Source organism: Leopardus geoffroyi, chromosome B2 (assembly GCF_018350155.1).
Source record: "Leopardus geoffroyi isolate Oge1 chromosome B2, O.geoffroyi_Oge1_pat1.0, whole genome shotgun sequence".
NCBI lineage: Eukaryota > Metazoa > Chordata > Mammalia > Carnivora > Felidae > Leopardus > Leopardus geoffroyi.
The window spans coordinates 105001146-105021730 of NC_059332.1; the positions used below are offsets into that span (position 1 = coordinate 105001146).

At 38.3% G+C, this 20585-nt stretch overlaps 1 protein-coding gene across 6 annotated transcripts in view; it reads left to right on the plus strand.

Annotated features, from left to right (window-relative positions):
• The window catches only part of DSE (dermatan sulfate epimerase), a 158708-nt gene that overhangs the window by 135043 nt on the left and 3080 nt on the right, over positions 1 to 20585 (plus strand). For 5 of the 6 annotated variants that reach the window (XM_045499334.1, XM_045499332.1, XM_045499336.1 and 2 more), the window contains 3 exons: positions 10840 to 11093; positions 15846 to 16085; positions 18461 to 18668. In XM_045499334.1, coding sequence (XP_045355290.1) covers positions 10840 to 11093; positions 15846 to 16085; positions 18461 to 18668 — 702 coding nt within the window. Of the gene's footprint in view, positions 1 to 10839; positions 11094 to 15845; positions 16086 to 18460; positions 18669 to 20585 lie in introns of those variants that run through there. The other variant, XM_045499338.1, reaches the window with a different exon arrangement.

Here is a 20585-nt window from a genome sequence, read left to right on the forward strand (position 1 = left end):
CATTTCTTTTATTATGAGATGAGAATTTGGGAGGGGAGATATATTTACCTTTCTTTTTTGTTAACTGTCTTGTCTTCTGTTCATTTTTCTAATGACATTATGATTTTTTTTTAATTTTAAGAGTTTTTTTGTTATGTTTGCATAAGTGTAGTTGTATTCAAGATATATGATGCAGGTATTTTTTCCCAATTTGTTATTTGTGTTTGACTTTGCTTGTGGTATTTTTTTCCCCTATGCAAAAGTTCTTTTTAAAGTTTTATATGGCCAAAACGATCACTTTATTTTTCTGTGCTTTCTGTTTTTGAGTCATGGTTGGAAAGGTTTTCCTTCCTTAGGTCACAAAGGAATTCATCCATTTTTTCTTCTAAGAGTACTGTGATTTCATATTTTACATTTAGATGCCTAATTTATTTAGAGTTTATTTTGTTGTATTCCATGAGGTTTGGATTCAGTTTTATCTTTTTTCAAATGGCTGTCCAGTTGTTCCAAAAAACTTGTTTAAAGATACTTCTTTTTCCTGTTGATTTTTGATGCCACCTTTATCATGTGCCAAATTTCCACATTTCTGTTTTGCTTCATTTGTGTGTCTTTCTGTTCATATGTCAGTACCACTCTGTTTTGATTAGTGAAGCTTTAGAGCATGTTTTCTTCTCTGCAGAGCTAGTTACCCTCCATCATTGTTCTTTTAATTGACCTCCTTGGCTATTCTTGCATGCTAAATTTTTGTAATCAAATTGACGATTTTAAGGCATTGTTTCTTACATGATCATTGTATGCTTGCATAGTCATTGACTGAAGCAATGACGCAATAAGCTGTCCTGCTGAACCCTTTGAAACATATTTTACATTGTTAACGTATAAATGTGTATGTGTGTAACATGTAAGTGTGTTTCTACTTATAAAATACCAAGATACTTTTTTAAATGTGCAAAAATCATTCGAATAAACTTTGTGAACAATATAGGCAAGTCTGTGTTATTCTCTCCTATTCTTTGTAGGTTTCACAATTTTTCCATTATAATGGGTTCTTTGATAGTTTTTCATTAGAATTTGATAGGTGAGGACTAGGGTCCTTTGAGCTCTGCCATTCCAATGAAACAGAGGTCTTGTTATCAAATTTGAATCATCTTGCCTATCATGTTTCTCCCCCTTATCTTTTCAGGCTGGACACTAGCCCAGGCTGGACACTAGCCCACTGGTCAGCTAAAAGGGATTACAATCATAAAAGCTATTTGATTCTATTTAAATAGATTATGCTTGGATGCCACACTTGGATGTTTGGTTAAGACTTGTGTCAGTGAACTAAACATTGGAATAATGGCATAGCAGTGCCTTTTCCCATTTAACAACACTACTCATTTAGCTTGGTATATTTTGACATTCAAATTAATTAATTTTCCCTACATATTATTTAGAATATTTTTTTAAGTAAAAAAGAATATTCTCTTTAATTTCTGCTTTCACATAAGTGATTCCTCAATATTCTGCTTGAGTGAAGCCAACCTAAACTAAATTTTTGTATTTTAGATTTTAAAATTTGGGATACTGAATTCTCATCTTTAAAATGAAATTAAGTAGTAATGTTTTGCTGTACTGAATCTAGTAATTTAATGAATATAGAAATACAGATAGTGGGAGAAAATGTCTTTTATTTTTTAGGGGTGATAAGATATTTTTCCTGAAGATCTCTTAATGTATATATATTCCTTCCAGCAATACTTTTCACCAAGTAGGGAATAAAGTAGATGTTAAAAAGGAAGCTCACTGACCATTTCTGTTTATTGTAGCCCTGTCCTGCTTAAGGGGCTAAAGGTTCTGGGCATGCAAGTTCAGGCCCACTATCCCCTTCACCAACCGTACCTGGAGTAGAATATTGGGAGCCCCAGGCTCAGTGGATGTCTGTGGAGAGAGAAAGAGTTGTTTCAGGCATTCTTCATGATTGGTATCTCATGTTCCTTGGGTGGGTGTTGAGCAACCATATGGACACAGAATCATGGTATCTCTTCTAATGTCTGCCTTTTTTCCCCACATTTCTTGCCTTGTATCTGCCTTGGTGTCATGAAAATGGCAGGGCTTGGAACCCTGTAATGTATTTCAGCCGAAGTGCCCTTCTGCCCGGCTCTTGGTAGGTCTGTTAACTCTAGCACTTTCTTCTGACCGGGTTCTTATTGCAAACTTGGTGACTTTCTTTGAAAGCACTGTGCTTTTCCTAAGAAGTAAAATGATTCTAGATTCAGATGATCTTGGATGCCATTCTTGGCTCCACCATTTAACTTAATTGTGTGATCTTAAGCATGTAATTTTCCTGTCTCTAAATACTACTTTTACAGCTTATAAAATGGACATGTAATACCTAATGTGAGTTTTGAAGATTAGATGAAATAAAGTACATAAAGGGCTTGGCACATGCTATGTGCTTAATATGAAGTACAACATCTCTGTTTCCTCCCAGTTATAAATAGTGAATTTTGCTTGATGATGCAAATGCCACTCTTAGCCACCTGATCAAACACTTGGAATATGGACACCAAGGCAGGCCAGAATTTAGCTGAATGTGCCCCTTGGATACCTGGCCACCCACTCAGAGGCCCCCACATCAAGTCTCTCTAAATTCCAGGTTTATTCTGCTCTCCTTGGAAAGTCACTGTCGAGGCCCCAATGTGCTTCACAGGCAAGGCCACACGGCTTAGAAATCCACTTCCTTTGGCTAAATTTTATAGGAGTAACTTACAATATTTAATGTATTACTGACATTTAACATTCATAGTTAGTTTTCATGTTTAACTTACGGAAGGGAAAAAGATGAATCACAGCTGCCATTAGTCATGTTTTAAAAACAGTGGTACTACATGACTCTTCTAACTTATTGGAAGTTGTTTCTAAGCACACAAAGGCAATTGATTGAAAATTGAATGACTTTCTATCAGATTACTGTCTTCAGGGTGCTTTTAGAGTGAATAGACTAATTTACATCTTAAGGTAGAATTGACCTTATTTTGGCATATTTGGGTGGTGTGACCCAGGGCACACAGTAAGCAGAGGTGTGGCTAATATACAGTAGACACAACAGCCGTGAAGCTGGTAAAAGTGAAGTTGGTACTGCTCCAGCCTGTAAAGTTTACCCTTGGGAATAATTTCTGAAGTGTTCATTGCTATGTTCTACATTTAAATTCCTAATTATTTTAAAGCTTCTTTCATTTTTCTTAAATTTATACTGCTATAAATATCAAGTGTCTAAAACCAGATTTTGTTAACATAAAAAGAAAATTTTTTTAATGTTTATTTTTGAGAGAGAGAGACAGACAAAGCAGGAGCGGGGGAGGGGCAAAGAATCTAAAGCAGGCTCCAGGCTCTGAGGGGTCAGCACAGAGCCTGACACGGGGCTCGAACTCGTGAACTGTGAGATCGTGACCTGAGCCGAAGTTGGATGCTTAACCGACTGAGCCACCCGAAAGCCCCTAAGCCAGATTTTTTAACATGAATCTTCTGTATGAATTTACTAAATATTTTATAGGTTAATAAAACTAAATGTTATCTCAAAATGAGAAAAAGGATTGTTTTTGAGTTCTGCTTTTTGTAAAAGCTAAACAAGCAGTAGAGCTTCATTTAAACATGCTTATAAAAATGTATAAATTTGCCTATACCATGGATCAAATCATGACCTTCAAGATATAGTTACATATGGAAAAGTATGACATAAAATTGTTAGGCTGTAAAATGTGCTAGGAAACAGGACTAATAACCATGATAACATTGTAAAGGGAGTTACGAGTTGTCCCATTGTTTCTAGTATTTATTTTTTCTATACTATTGATTCATTTAAATAAATATCAGTGATTTTTTGACCCCTCTTAGATTAAAAAAATTTTTTTTTCAACGTTTATTTATTTTTGGGACAGAGAGAGACAGAGCATGAACGGGGGAGGGGCAGAGAGAGAGGGAGACACAGAATCGGAAACAGGCTCCAGGCTCTGAGCCATCAGCCCAGAGCCCGACGCGGGGCTCGAACTCACGGACCACGAGATCGTGACCTGGCTGAAGTCGGACGCTTAACCGACTGCGCCACCCAGGCGCCCCATTGACCCCTCTTAGATTTTAAACACCAAACTTCTGTTATTCCAAGCATTTACCTTAACACTGTTTGTGTAAATGAAATAACATAAAAGTAGAGTATTCTGTGAACCTTGTAATACTAAATGTTAATCTTTTCACAGATGGTTATTTGGAAAGACTTTCTATTAGAGCTATAAGAAAAAATTTAAATACAGTCATTTGATCATAAATCTATACAAATAAAAATAGATGCCAATATTATTATTAAGCTTCTTTTTACTCGTTTTATCAGGTAAACTGTCCAATTTTAAGTATGACTTCTTAGAATGCCCACTGTACTCTGTACATAATAGATGGTTCAAAAGGCGTTTATGATAATGGAGGCAGTCTGTTCATATAAAACTATTATAAAAATTTGGATCAATGAAGCTATTGCATTTTGGAAAGATTTTTATGCCACTTTTCTTCCTTTTGTAGCCATCTTGATTCATGGAAGCAGCACATCTTGATAACCTCTATTCCTCTCCTCACCAACACCATACCCCCAACCTAGGCCATTAATAGTTCATTTTTGTGTTCATATCCTTCTGTTTCATATAAATTCACTTAAACTTATCTCTGAAAGTGGTCTAGGCAGCTTTTTAAAAACTTTTTAGAGTCAGAACTCTTTTACACTCTTAAAAATTAATGAAAACATCAAAGAGCTTTGTGAAGACTATACCTATTGATATTTACTATATTAAAAATTAAAGCTGAAAGATATTTAAAATATGTATGCATTCATTTTAAAGGTTCATTTTTTTTTCCTTTTAGGGTGAGAGGTCCATTTTGTATTAACATTAACATAATTTTAGGAAGAAATAACTATACTTTTTTAAACAAAGCATTTAGCACAAAAGAGATCTTTGTTGCTCATTCTTGCAGATTTTGCATGTCTACTGTATTCAGTCTGTCGTAGTGTGGTGTTTTGGTTTCTATATATGAAGAAAACACAACCGCTTCATATCAATATGTGCTTGAAAAGGACAGAGTTTTTAAGAATCTTTTCAGAAAATTATGGATATTCTTTGATTCTATACTAGAACTTGACAAGTAGTAGTTGCTTAAAAGTTGGTTTTAAATGGACTCTGATTCATAGAAGTATGGGATCTGAACCCATCTTAACGAACTCCCATCTTTTAATTAGTAGAATAATCCATTGGTAGATTTTGCACGTCCAGGGGATCTTTTATCTGTGCATGGTTTTATAATATGTTGCCTTTTTTATTTTGAATGTTTGCTTGCTGAGTTATTCCAGTCTTCCAAGTGTTGATGTATTTAGTTATACAGTATAAAAATAAATCACATTTGTTATTACTGACCTCATCAGAAAAACTTTTATGTACTGGTAAACTCTTAAGCACATGGTAGTACATACACGTTTTCTAAAATTCTTATTTTCTCTTGGAAGCTCAAATTTAGTCATTGGCAGCAGAGGCTTTCAATTTTCTTTGAGCTGGCAGGCTTCTTCATCTTCAAGAAAACTTCCACTTAAATACCTAAGTCTAAATAATTGCAATTTGTCAGTTTGTCATTTTCTCACATAAAAATGATGTTTCATGGAAAAAAAAAAGGAGCTACTTCAGCTCTTAATGCATAGTTTCTTTTCATTGTGATAGTTACTGCACTGTGGTGTCCACTGTGCTTTTTACATAGTTTTCATTTCATCACACAGAATATGGAAAAGAGATATACTCAAAGATTTGAGATTTGATAAAATTAATAATCTTCACACTTTATCAAGGATATTCTTTTTTTAATTTTTTTTAGTGTTTATTTATTTTTGAGGGAGAGAGAGAGCACAAGCAGGGAAGAGGCAGAGAGCGGGGGAGACAGAGAATCCCAAGCAGGCTCCAAGCTGTCAGCACAGAGCCCAAAGCGGGGCTCAAACTTGCAAACTGTGGGATCGTGACCTGAGCCTAAGTCAAACGCTTAATTGACTGAGCCACCCAGGTGCCCCTTTTATCAAGAATATTCTTAAGTGAAACTGGCTTGTGTGTGTGTGTGTGTCTGTGTGTGTAGCTTAGAGTTCATGACAGGATGCAGAATCAGGCAAGGATTGCTAGAGCAGTTTGGTACCTCTGCTGGACTCTTGCTTAAGGTGCCAGTGTTTTTTTTTTTTTTTTTCAACGTTTATTTATTTTTGGGACAGAGAGAGACAGTGCATGAATGGGGGAGGGGCAGAGAGAGAGGGAGACACAGAATCGGAAACAGGCTCCAGGCTCCAGGCTCTGAGCCATCAGCCCAGAGTGCGACGCGGGGCTCGAACTCACGGACCGCGAGATCGTGACCTAAGGTGCCAGTGTTTTTAACCTGTAAGTGCTGTGGCACCATCAGTGCAAATGTCAGCATATAACGTATTTGTATTATCGGGAAACTAATTTTTACTTGAGGATTCCCTCAAAGAGTCTCTAAGGCCCTGGAGATCCATGGACCTTACTTTAAGAATGGCCCGTAAGGGAAGAAGGTATAGTTTATAAAAAGAGGGCTACAGTAAACATTTTTCTAACCCTCCTCTTAACTGACTCACCAGTGAAATTAGCCTCCATTCCTTGTGTCATCTGGCAGCAACTCTCACAAAATGCTGAATGTCAAGGTTGGTCAGCTGTCCTCTGCTATGTCCATTCATCTCTGTTCCCACCAGCAGAGTGAAGTGTTTTTGCAAATACCAGTTGTATTCTCAAATGACTTTATGCCAATGCCATCAATACTTTAGTTACACAATTTTAATATTATGTGAGTAGTTAGGGGTTCAAAAAGAAAAAACTTAGTGTTTCTAAAACTAACTTAAATGCTTTGGAATGACTTACTGTAAAAGATTGCTATCATATAATTTACTGTGGATGAGATTTGCAAAAGGTTAGGGAAAAACATGCAAATCTGGAAGGATTCTGCATTCCTTCACAAATATCTTTGATTTCTATATTATAAAGAAACTAAAGCTTGCAATTATGATGATGTGTTGTGTGTGTTCTTTGCAGGAAAGAACAATGAAACCAATCTTTAGACTCACATTTTATTTATTTATTTATTATTATTTTTTTTTAAATTAAAAAATTTTTTTTTTTATTTGACGTTTACTTATTTTTGAGACATATAGAGACAGAGCATGAACGGGGGAGGGTCAGAGAGAGAGGGAGACACAGAATCTGAAACAGTCTCCAGGCTCTGAGCTGTCAGCACAGAGCCCGATGCGGGGCTCGAACTCAGACTGTGAGATCATGACCTGAGCCGAAGTCGGTCGCCCAACCGACTGAGCCACCCAGGCGCCCCTCACATTTTTTTTAAAAAAAGGCTTTTATCTCACCTTCAAAAGATTAATGAATGTATGTACATACGGATATGTTAAGCTGAAGTAAAATTCATAAATTAATACCTGTATCTTTTTTTTTTTAATGATTCACCACTTAACCAACTTTTCCAGTAGATTTGCTGACCAGTAGTGAGTCACATTGAATCAGATAGTTACTTTGCGGCTATCCATGTGCTAGAAGCAAATTTCCTTTGGTTTCCATGATAGTAAAATATGCTCTCTCCCATCATTGCACTTTGAATCTGTGGCTGGGTCAAATTGTATTGGTAAAGTATTTAGATAACCTTTTAGAAATATAACTCTTACAGGTCAGATTTCATAATGATACAGTGATGAGCCGGATGGTATCAGCTTTTTTTCAAAGTCAGTATACTAGCATTTTGTTGAGTTGGGAACTGCCTGGAATAAGCAAGTATATGGGGGCATCTTGGGGATTTCATAGTTTGCCTAATTTCATAAATTGCATAATAATACTTCCTGAAGGATGAGAATTATCATAATAAGTGTTCTTTGATCTACGAAAATAAGTTCCCTGGTCAATCAGATGTGTCAGGATTGGGGCGATGGTAGCGGTTCACTGATGTCAGCTCTACCATGGCCAGGTACGTATGCTGTCGTTAATAGATGCATCGTGACATGGTGCAGACACAGGGGCTGGGAAACAAATGGCCTGGACTCTCTGCCTGGCTTGCTTAGCAACCACCAGGAGTCAGTGAAGACTGTGTTCCTAACTCCCTAACAGTGAGCTTGCAGGATAAGTTGTTTTCCCAGGAAGTGGAGGGTTCATTCATACTCTTCACACTGTTAACAGTGTGGCCTGGTCTTGTAGGCCTGTTCCTTCTTTTTTCCTTGTTTTCCAAAAATGTTTACTGAGTATCTGCGGTGTGTCAGACACTGTTGTAGGGTTAGGGATCCTATAGTGAATACAATAGAGGCAAAAATAAAACCCTGCACTTGTAGAACTTAACACCTGGTAGACGATACATATACATATGTATATGTATACATACATATACGTGTACATGTACATACACAATCACACATACATACATGTATACATACACAAATGCTAAAAGGACAAAAAAAGTGACAAAGGGAAATGAGATACTGTTAGTTGGAATTCTGCAGGGTGACCATAGAAGGCAACATTAAGATCATGTCTTTTTTTTTTTGTCTTTTTTTTTTTTTTCAATATATGAAATTTATTGTCAGATTGGTTTCCATACAACACCCAGTGCTCATCCCAAAAGGTGCCCTCCTCAATACCCATCACCCACCCTCCCCTCCCTCCCACCCCCCATCAACCCTCAGTTTGTTCTCAGTTTTTAACAGTCTCTTATGCTTTGGCTCTCTCCCACTCTAACTTCTTTTTTTTTTTTTTTCCTTCCCCTCCCCCATGGGTTTCTGTTAAGTTTCTCAGAATCCACATAAGAGTGAAAACATATGGTATCTGTCTTTCTCTGTACGGCTTATTTCACTTAGCATCACACTCTCCAGTTCCATCCACGTTGCTACAAAGGGCCATATTTCGTTCTTTCTCATTGCCACGTAGTACTCCATTGTGTATATAAACCACAGTTTCTTTATCCATTCATCAGTTGATGGACATTTAGGCTCTTTCCACAATTTGGCTATTGTTGAGAGTGCTGCTATAAACATTGGGGTACAAGTGCCCCTATGCATCAGTACTCCTGTATCCCTTGGGTAAATTCCTAGCAGTGCTATTGCTGGGTCATAGGGTAGGTCTATTTTTAATTTTCTGAGGAACCTCCACACTGTTTTCCAGAGTGGCTGCACCAGTTTTCATTCCCACCAACAGTGCAAGAGGGTTCCCGTTTCTCCACATCCTCTCCGGCATAAGATCATGTCTTTCATACAAACTCCTAAAAGAAGGCTATAGTCTAGAGGAAGTGGTCTCTCAGGACATTTTTGTGTGTGTGAAGAGAGAGAGAATCTTAAGCAGGCTCCATGGCCAGCCCAGAGCCTGATGTGGGGCTTGAACCCATCATCTTGGGATCATGACCTGAGCCGAAATCAAGAGTTGTCCGCTCAGCTGACGGAGCTGCTCAGGTGCCCCTTTCAGAACATTTTTAAGTATCCTTGTCCTGGGATCTCTGGGGTTTGCATGGGAGAAATGCTGCATCTTCGTTTTCATGGACTCTAACTGAAATTTAGCATTTCTTCCAAATGATGTACATAGGTAACCGCTATAGTAATATTGGGAGAACTTGTAACTTTGTTGCAGAGAGATATTTTCGTGTCCCATTATAGGTATTGTAGACACTCTTGCTTATGCTCATCTCGACTTACAAATTATGGTAGTTCCTATCTCTACTGTTAAATCTTGGTTTTTAGTGCCGTAATAAAGAAGCACAGAGATCGCAATTTTTAAAAACTCTGTATTAATAGTTAGATGTCAAAGTAATAGTTTTCCTTATATCCCTACGTATTCTATCTTATGAATTTTAGAGCGTTGAGAAAGAGGCTGAGGCTTCACCAGATTGCCAAGAGGTTAGGAGGTTCCTGGCGTAGAAATATTAAGCTTTCATTTAATCCCCAGTTGAGAATTTTCTTCAACCTCCCAACCGTACAGCACTTCCTTCACTTGTGTCCTTCTCCTAGAGATTAGTCACATACATCTTGAGATGGTTTGGGCTTTCTGGATAGTTCCGTAGAATTGTGATTGTGAAAGATCCCTTTTAAAAAGCTTCCTCTGTAATGCGGGCCACACAGTATTAAAACACTTGCAGAATAATGTAGCAAGTTAAGCAGAAAGTTGGCTTCCTAGAAAGTGACGGTTTCATATTTCACAGGTCAGCTTTTACATTTCTCTGGAAGTTATTACTCAAAGGACCTAAAGGCAGTGCAGTTCATCTTAAGAGAAAGAACAAGATGTAGAAATCTGAGTTAGAATCAGTTCATTTCACTCACTTTAACTAGATTTCATAGGCTGTGATACCTTCACCTTGACCTGCCTATGGGAAATAAGATGGGATGTACATGTTCCACTGGTTTGGCAAGGAAGCCCTAAGAATAAAACTGAGAACCTCTTACACAGGTAAAAAGGGGAGGGTGAGTATTGGTGAAATGGGTACTCCTGAGAATTTTGCCCTGCCACTACATGTTATATGCTTTAGGTCTCTTTGACCATATCCTTCTACCTCTCGTCGAAAGTAAAAAGTCAAAAGTAAAAATTCTCAACATCTTGATGTTGCCAGAAATCTGAGAGAAAAAAAATCATTTGTTCTGTAATTTTCCCATGAGATAAGCCTTATGCTTGTGTCTACTGTGGAAGGAAGCTAATTGTGAGGCACTAAACCTCTTGGATTGTGTCTTCAGTGGTGCCCTTTCCTTCTAAGAAACAGATACTCGAAAAGTGGGATGAACGCTATAAGACCCTTGCACTCAGTCACGTGGTTGATTTTCCTCTGCAGGCTGGTGAAAGACGCTCCTTGGGATGAAGTCCCGCTTGCGCACTCCCTGGTTGGTTTTGCCACTGCCTATGACTTCTTGTACAACTACTTGAGTAAGACACAGCAGGAGAAGTTTCTTGAAGTGATTGCCAATGTCTCGGGATATATGTATGAAACTTCATACCGAAGAGGATGGGGATTTCAGTACCTCCACAATCACCAACCCACCAACTGCATGGCCTTGCTCACGGGAAGCCTAATTCTGATGAATCAAGGTGCGTGTGGACACAATCGAGGGGATGCCCAAGCCAATATCAGTCACAGTTGCCTTGAGAGCAGAGCATTTTTGTACCTAGCCTTAGTATATATGTTCATAGTCAGATCCCAACTAAGTTCATGAGATGAAGTAATACCTAGGACATCCCTTAGAGAATTGAGACACATCTCTTTCCTCATTTCTGCTAGTTATATTAGCCTGCAGGTTATTTAAGTAAGGCTTCTGATTGTGCCAAGCCATATCCTTACAGCACACCGTCAGTGGTGAAAATTCATTTTCCCAGAGAATTTTGACAGTGAAGACAGCCATCCTGGATAAATGGAGTTTTTAGTTTTATTCATTCATTCATTCATTCATTCAAATTTGTATTTAAATTGTAGTTAGTTAACATGCAGTATAATATTGGTTTCAGGAGTAGAACCTAGTGATTCAGCACTTAAACATAACACCCAGTGCTGTCTTCCATAATACCCGTCACCCATCTTATCCGTCTCCCACATACGTCTCTCCTTCAACCCTCAGTTTGTTCCCTGTCTTTAAGAGTCTCTTGTGATTTCCTTCTCTCTCTCCCTTTTTATTTTTCTCCCTTCCCATGTGTTCATCTTTTTAAAACCTAAGTGGGTGGTTTATTATTTGAAATGACTGTTCTTTGCAAATAGATGTCTATCATTACAACACTATTTTTTTTTTTCTCTAAAGACTTGAAACAACCAATCTAGATCATTTAGCTCAAATTTGGAAGTGACTTTTGTGGATCACATAGCTACTTTGCATTAACGTATTATGTAATTGCTGATATTACATTTTCTCTGCTTCTATAATTCTGACTTAATTACAACACCTGTGAAAGTCTACAAATGATTAAATAAGACTGTATTTAAGAAAAGCAGCCCGAAGATCATAGTGAATTATTAGGATACTAAATATATACTTGGAATAGGCAAATCTAACAGAACTCTTGACTACTTCCCCATGAGATTTAGTATGCATTTTGTAGATTATCCAACATCAGATTTCCTCAAGTCTAGCTTTCTCCCTTGTCTTACCAACCAGCCGTCACTTTTAATTAGTCTTAGAGGAAAAGAAACTAACATTACCTAAGCATATGACACGTGCTAATCCTTGTCCCTGTTTTATTTAATTATCGCACTAGCCATATAAGGTAGCTGGGATTTGGACCTAGTTCTGGCCAAACTCAAAGTTCACTCTCTTTCCATTACATTTTGTTGCCTCTGTTGGAATAGAGATTCAATTTATAGTAATTTAAGGAAAGCTTTAAGAGGGTAGAGTTTCATCCTAGCTCCCTTTGTCCCCTACTCTTACAAAAACAAACAAGATTTAAAAAATGAAAATGCAAATAAATAAATAAATAAATAAATAAATAAATAAATAAAATGAAAGATTAAAATGCAAACCTTCAAAGTATTTATAAATCCCAATGCCTGTGGAATGACATCGTCATGAAATGGTGGAAGGAACCCAAGATGAGCTAGGTCTCAGCCCGGGTCCTTGGTTTTAGCCCAATATAGTGTTATTTCTTTATATAAATGTTTAGTTCTTTAGTAGCAGGAAGAGAGCTTACTTCTTCATTCGTGGTAGATAAAATTGTTCCAGAAAGTATGCAGGCATCGGGGCGCCTGGGTGGCGCAGTCGGTTAAGCGTCCGACTTCAGCCAGGTCACGATCTCGTGGTCCGTGAGTTCGAGCCCCGCGTCAGGCTCTGGGCTGATGGCTCGGAGCCTGGAGCCTGTTTCCGATTCTGTGTCTCCCTCTCTCTCTGCCCCTCCCCCGTTCATGCTCTGTCTCTCTCTGTCCCAAAAATAAGTAAACGTTGAAAAAAAAAATTTAAAAAAGAAAGTATGCAGGCATCGAAAATACTGGTTCAGATTGGATCAAAATGTGTAGTTCTCCCCTGGCAGGAGTTTTCATTGTGCATTTATTTTGTGATTACAGTTCTGGTTGCTCAGAACTATGGGATACAGTCTTACAGAACCCTCACATAGGCAGTGTATGCTTTTTTTTTTTAAGTTTATTTATTTTTGAGAGAGAGACAGCTGGGGAGGGGCAGAGGAGAAGGGGACAGAGGATCTGAAGTGGGCTCTGTGCTGATAGTAGCCCCAATGCGGGGCTTGAACTCACAAACTGTGAGATCGTGACTTGAGCCGATGTCGGAGGCTTAACCGACTGAGCCTTTCAGGTGCCCCAGCAGTGTACACATTTATGAGACGATTGGACAGATGAAGAGGTGAAATCTCTGGCCCTGCACATCTCAGTTAATAATCAGGCTTACAGTCCTGGCTTTGTTGGCATACTCACTACCTTTAGGGGCTACCTCACAGGCTGTTTCAACAATCCCGCGTTCTCCAGACCAGCCTCGTAGATACTGACTAGGTAGCTTAGTGTATCGGTAGTTCTCAGCAGACTCACATAAAATCTCAAAAGTGGGAGAATTAGAACTCGGTGCACAGGGACCGCGAGATCACACATAAGCAGTTTACACATCAGTTGCAAAGAAGATAGATGTGAAATGTTTAAGTGATTATGCAATAGTTATAATAGCAACAGAGAATAAAGTAAGAGGTACCATGAAACTATGGTTAAATATCAATTGAGTGTATTAAGTTTGAATTCAGGAAAACAGTCTTCTTTAGGTGGGTTAGAGAAGGTTCATAGAACTTTGAAAGATTGACAGGGTGTATGGATAATGAAAATAATGAAGCACATTCCAGGCAAGGTCTATATGGATGGTAGATAAACACAGAGCATAGCATCAATAACAATCCCAGCGCCTCATATTAACAGATTTGAAGTTCACAAAGGTAGACATTGCCTCATATCTCCTGAACAAGGTTGTTGTAAGGAAAAAATAAGGAAAAGCTAGGTAATGCGATATCAGGGAGCAGTAAGTTAGCAGGCCTGATTTTAAGCATCACATTAGTGTCTGGTTGGAGATGGTAGATATGGAGAAGAAAAAGGTGATGACTGGAATTTTTATTTTTTTAATGTTTGTTTATTTTTGAGAGAGGGCACGCAAGCAGGGGAGGGGCAGAGAGAGGGGGAGACAGAGAATCCGAAGCAGGCTCCGTGCTGGCGTATTTTGCCCCTGATGTGGGGCTCCAGCAGTCCTCGAACTGTGAGATCATGACCTGAGCCGAAGTTGGATGCTCAACTGACTGAGCCACCCGGACACCCCTGGAATTTTAAACCCTAATGATTAGAGAATGGAAACTGAAAACTCTCCAGAAGACTGGCATGTCAGGTGTAGAGCTGGATAGGAGGAGTCAATGTACAATTAACAGTCACCTCTGCAAAGCTGAGCCTGAGAACACTGCTGCCCTCATGGGATGGGAGCCCGGTCCTGCATAGCCTGGGACCTTGGATTTAGGCTGGGGTCTGTGGTTCCGGGGCCCCTGGAAGCCCTCACCCCCAGCACATGTAGTAAGCTGTGGCAGTGTTTGGCACTGGTGATCACACACATGTCTGGGGGGGTGAAGCCACAAAACTCCATCCACATCAGGAGGCAATGAGCTTAATTTTATCCTCACTGGTTCTATGTTTTAAATATAAGCAAACAAAACAAACCTGAAATCTAAAGACCTAGGTTCAGATCAAAGTCCTGTTCACTTTTAGTCATGTGTCAGAGGTCTTGAACAAGGCAAGCTTTCTGTAATTTTGGAGTAACAATGCCTAATTGAATTGTTAAAAGGATTAAGTAAGATTGTGTTCAGTGCTGTGAAGATTATAAATGTTTTAGAAATATGAGTTGTTACTGTTACCAAAATGCTAGCCTTGCAAGAATTATAGAAAACTAGCATTTTTGAGTCAAAAGAATTTTATAAAGTTTGTAGGCCTTTAATTTTCAGTTGCAGAAATTGAAAAATGTGACAGCTTGAGCGCTCGAACCAAATTTTGGACCTCATTTTAGGTAGGTTCAGAACTCCAAGTTGATTATTTTTACCATTAGATTGTCACTCCAGTGGTCTCTCTACCCCGCTGTGCTGCCTTTTGAGATCCTCTGGAATCTAAAAGCACATGAAGAATGAGAAACTGTCTTTAATGACAGGACAAACTGAAGACTATCTGCTTAGGCTTTATCGTATTTGCAGCTTATTAAAAATCCTATAAAATAATGGTGCAAGTTGCATGAAGTATTAAGCTTCAAAAATATTTTCAAGTAGTAGTTTTTAAAAAACTTGAAGAAGTGCCCGAGGGGCTCAGTCCGTTGAATGTCCGACTTCGACTCAGGTCATGATCTCTCACTTAGTGAGTTCGAGCCCCACGTCAGGCTCTGTGCTGACAGCTCAGGGCCTGGAGCCTGCTTCGGACTCTGTGTCTCCCTCTCTCTCTGCCCCTCCCCTGCTCACGCTCTGTCTCTCTCAAAAACAAATAATTTTTTTTTTTAATTTAGAAAAATTGAATTAAATCCCAATATACAGATCTTTATATATAGACATAAAGTTATCTTAGATGTGATGAGGTTTCAGTTTATTTAACAGCGGTACTCATTTCAAGGTTTATCTTCATTTAATAAGGGACTTGTATTCAAGAACTTTTTAACCCACATCATGGACCCGACCCAAACCTAGATTAGCAGAATGCTGTTTGTAATGTTGACAAATGAGTTTTGCAAAATGCCATTTGTAATATAAACTAGCCAGATGACTCAGAGGGTTTTATATGGCTATCATTTTGCCAAATTTTGTTTCTGCTTTATTAGAGCCATAGTGATTGTATGTGTTTTCATTCTTCAGGGTATCTCCAAGAAGCATACTTATGGACCAAACAAGTTCTGACCATCATGGAGAAGTCTCTGGTCCTGCTCCGAGAGGTGACGGATGGCTCCCTCTATGAAGGAGTTGCCTATGGCAGCTACACCACTCGATCCCTCTTCCAGTATATGTTTCTCGTTCAGAGGCACTTTGATATCAACCACTTTGGCCACCCATGGCTGAAACAACACTTTGCGTTTATGTATAGAACCATCCTACCAGGTACAGTGAGGAATCAGAAGTGGGAAAGTGGGAAAGCATTAGCTATTATGTTTGTTTCTGATTATGAAAATGGGCTAGATGAGGAGAAGAAATGTGAGGTTTGAGTCATATTGAGGTTAGACTTGTTGTCAAAAAAATAAAGAATTCAAGAGTTATGTATCACCAGAACATTCGGGGAATTAATGCGAGGATTTGTGATTTACACACTCTAAAACTTGGAGCATAATGGATCAGATACAATTCATAGCCCCCATAGTACTTTTATTTTTGTAGATGTAAAACTTGGGTACGTATACAAATTACTTTTCATGAATCTTCACAAAATATAAACATTTATGATTACATGGTAATTTTCCTTGATGTATGATCATAACTTGAGTCTCTTTCATTTTTTAGTTTTTAGTTTTTATTTCTGAACTATATATATATTCAAAATGAAAGATTACACCTATGTATTTGCTGGAGCTTTGGTGTTTTCTTTAAACAGTTTATTGAAAAAAATTACATAAAAAATAAACGAATTGCTGTAAGAGCACCCGGGTGACTCAGTCAGGTCTGACTTCAGCTCAGGTCATGATCTCACAGTCTGTGAGTTCGAGCCTCACGTTGGACTCTGTGCTGACAGCTCAGAGCCTAGAGCCTGCTTTGCATTCTGTCTCTCTCTCGCTCGCTCTCTCTCTCTCTCTCTCTTTCTGCCCTTCCCCTGCTCATGCTGTGTCTCTCTCTCTCTCTGTGTGACTCAAAAATAAATAAACATTTGAAAAGTCAAAAAAAAATGAATTGCTATAAAGCTTCTAAATTCTGTGTTGCTATGTAGCTTAGGCTTCTAAGAGAACTGGCTCTAAAAACAGATGTATTTGATTCAAGAACGCATTCATTTCTAGGACAGCCTTATAACTCTCATTTCTAAACAAGACTAAGATGTTTGAAAAAGTTTAGGATGTAGATTTTCGTCAGGATGGGGATTTTTTTTACCCCAGTGAAATGCAATTTTTAGGTGGTGATTCTAGACCTCTAGTAAATAATCCAGTCTTTAAATCTTTTGCTCTGGTTGTTTACACATGAACTGAGTAGTACTTCCATTATTGGATTAGTTATCTAGAAAACATTACAGAGCAAAAGAACCCTAAGATTCTTAAAGTTTAATTGAGACTTAACATTCAGAACCCTATTGTTTCACTGCATATTCTTAGATAGAGGAGAGGTCCGTTTTGTAGTTTATCTTGATAAACAAAGGCCATCTAAAGCAAGGGATCTTGAAGAGGTCTCACTGCTTTGTAATTTGAGCTGAGATCTAACAGCCAGCCACATCACTGCTGGGAGCTGTGTCCCTGACTGCATCCTAAAGTGGAAGACAGTATAAATACCTCTAAGAGAAAGATGCATGTATTTGTGCCAGTTAATCCAGCAAATCTTTATTAAACATCTACATGCCAGGCATTGTACAAGGCAGGGGATTCAAAGAGAAATAAAGCATATCATCTGCTTTCAGGGAATTCACAGATTAATGGAAGATTCAGAAGTCACATTTTATCATAAGACTTATTTGCAGTAGCATCTACGAAGCTGGTAGAAGTGAAAACACTAGATGTAAATTATGTAAATACAGTCATGGCATCTTGTTAGAAGGGATTGTGTGTTAAAAGTCAGTCTGTTCTCAGCAGCATTTCTCTTTTTGTTCCCTCTACAATGTCTGTTCTAGTGCCGACTCTTCCTGTCTGGCTCAGAGTTGCCTCCCATTCTTCAAGAACACCTGGATCATATCCAGTCTTACCTGCTTTTGTTTTGCTGACCTATTCCTGTATGATCTTTGCATTTTCTAACTTCCAGCAGTATGTATTAGCAGGCTCTTCCATGGGAATTGTTTTCTTCCTATAGAAATGGAGTTTCTCCCTTAAACCTTATCACTTCCACTTTATTGGATGCAAGATTGAAGCACCTTCTGTCATTATCTTGGCGTAGAACGTGGGTTGAGTTGGTAGGAGAGCTGATGTTCATTCCAGGTTCTGCAGCTCACCATGCACCAGAGGATAGATAGCCTGTGTGTCTACGCAAATGTAATTACACGTAGCATGGACATTGGAAAATGAGGAAGGGGGCCGTATACATACGCATTAGGAACTATGGCACTTCTGTTACCAATAATAAGCTGCCACATAACAGACACAAACTTGTACACAAGATTTGTGGAAGGGCTTCAGAGGGATTCTGATTAACTGGGCTGGAGTAAAGCCTGGACATTGTGTTTTTGGTTTTTTAACCCAGGATACAGAATTGATTCTAATTTGCAACCAGGATTGAAAATCATTGTTTAGATCTTCATGGGAATATGCAGTTTTACATTTATCTTAATTCTGTCAAACCTCTTACCCCAGGGTTTCAAAGAACTGTGGCTATTGCAGACTCCAATTACAACTGGTTTTATGGTCCAGAAAGCCAATTAGTGTTCCTGGATAAATTTGTCATGCGTAATGGCAGTGGTAACTGGCTGGCTGACCAAATCAGGAGGAACCGTGTGGTGGAAGGTCCAGGAACACCATCCAAAGGCCAGCGTTGGTGCACTCTTCACACGGAATTTCTCTGGTATGACACGTGGGGCTGTCTAGGGTGGCGGGGAGGGGGGAATTGGGCCCTGGGGATACAGGGTGCTAGTTTATTGCAATTAAAAAGAACACCTATCTAAAGTACTTTGTAACCCTTTCTCCATGCCCCCTCCCACCTTGCAGCTTCAATTCATATCACAGCCTTTGACACTGCTAGAAACATTTAGAAACAGTTCCTTACATGTAAGATCTCATCACTGTTTGCGGTTTTTGATTTTCTCATACTGGGAGATGCCTTAGGCTCACATGTTTAATAGATATGCATGTTTTGATTTCCATCATTTTTGAAATCATATAAAGAGAAAAGCACAAAATTTAGACTGGGATTTACTCCGACAATCACACCAAAGAAATAAATAAATAAAGGTAGTAAAATGTTTTGTTTTAGTAAATGGAGCATTATAATCTTCTAATAGCAAAGCTGTTACTAAATTTTCAAAACTATTTAAAAGTGTTTGACAGTATTTGACAGTTTCACTTTGATAATAAAAGAACCATGTAATTTTTTTTGCCTTAATCTTTTAAGCCCAGAAAGAGAAGCCAGGGCCTCCTGTTTAAAGTTCTGCCAAGTATATTGTTGGCATCCAATAAGTTAAAATAAAAATTACAGGGAACTGGTTAATCATTAATCCTTGATGTCTTTTCAAGCTATTGAAATGTGTATTCAACTCCAAGATTAGCTTCTGTGGTTTGCTCTACTTCTCATTATTTTTTTTTTTAATTTAAAAAATTAAGAGAGGACACAGACATTAATAAAGTTAAAACTGGTTATCCTTTAACCAGCATTTTAAAAGACTGTTGTCACAGATAAAATAGTAATTTGATGTGATTTCGCTTACCCTAAATATATGACCAGGAGAGCCCTATAAAGCTGACTCTAGGAGTCAGATTGATGCTAAATCTCACTTGGTTCAAATTCTGCCATTTATAGGAATATGCAAAGTGACCGAAGTCAGAGAAGTATTACCAATTTGTCTTATATCTGGATTTGTTAAATCACAATAATTAAGTCAACATTATTAACTAGACATGAAAAGAGACACAATTTCTGATGGCCTGAGATTCTAGAACAAGAGACAAAACGGCCAAAACCAAACACCAGTAAGATTAACTCTACCATTGGTGATTGATTCATTTCAGAGAAAAGTATCTAAGAGCTAATAATCTAGGCCTGCCTTTCTTTCCTTGAGCAGTAAATCATCCAGACCTGTCAGAAATGTTATCTCAAATCATCAAAAGCAAACAGTCTTGTTTATGATTACTTTGGGGGCCTCTCTGAGCCACAAACCTGTGTTCTTAATCACTGTGACAGTTTAATGTTAATTATTGTATAAATTTGACAATAAGCATTTGTCATAAATAAAAAAATGAGAGGCCATTTATTGTCCAAAATGCATGACATCATCTGCAGATTAAAACAAAACCTGTGGGTCCGGGTAGGCACTAGTAGGCCACAATTATAAATCTCCTGGTATTAATAGTTTCTTGAATTTCATCCACTTGCATTTGTTTTTTTTTTTTTTCAAATTTTTTTAAGTTTATTTATTTATTTTGAGAGAGAGTACACACAAGCGGGGGAGGCACAGAGAGAAGGAAAGACAGAATCCTAAGCAGCCTCCACCCCATCAGCACAGAGCCCGATGTGGGGCTCGAACTCATGAACCATGAGATAGATCATGACCTGAGCTGAGATCCAGAGTCAGATACTTAACCGGCTGCGCCACCCAGGCGCCTGTCATCCACTTACATTCTTACGTGTGGTATTGGTAGTTAATTTTATCTAGTGTGTGAAATTCAATTCTATTTAAATCTATTTTTTTAGAAGGTGAATGTACTCTACCAAACTTTCAGTAATATCAGCCATGACAGAACAGTACTTCCTAACAACTTGAGGCTT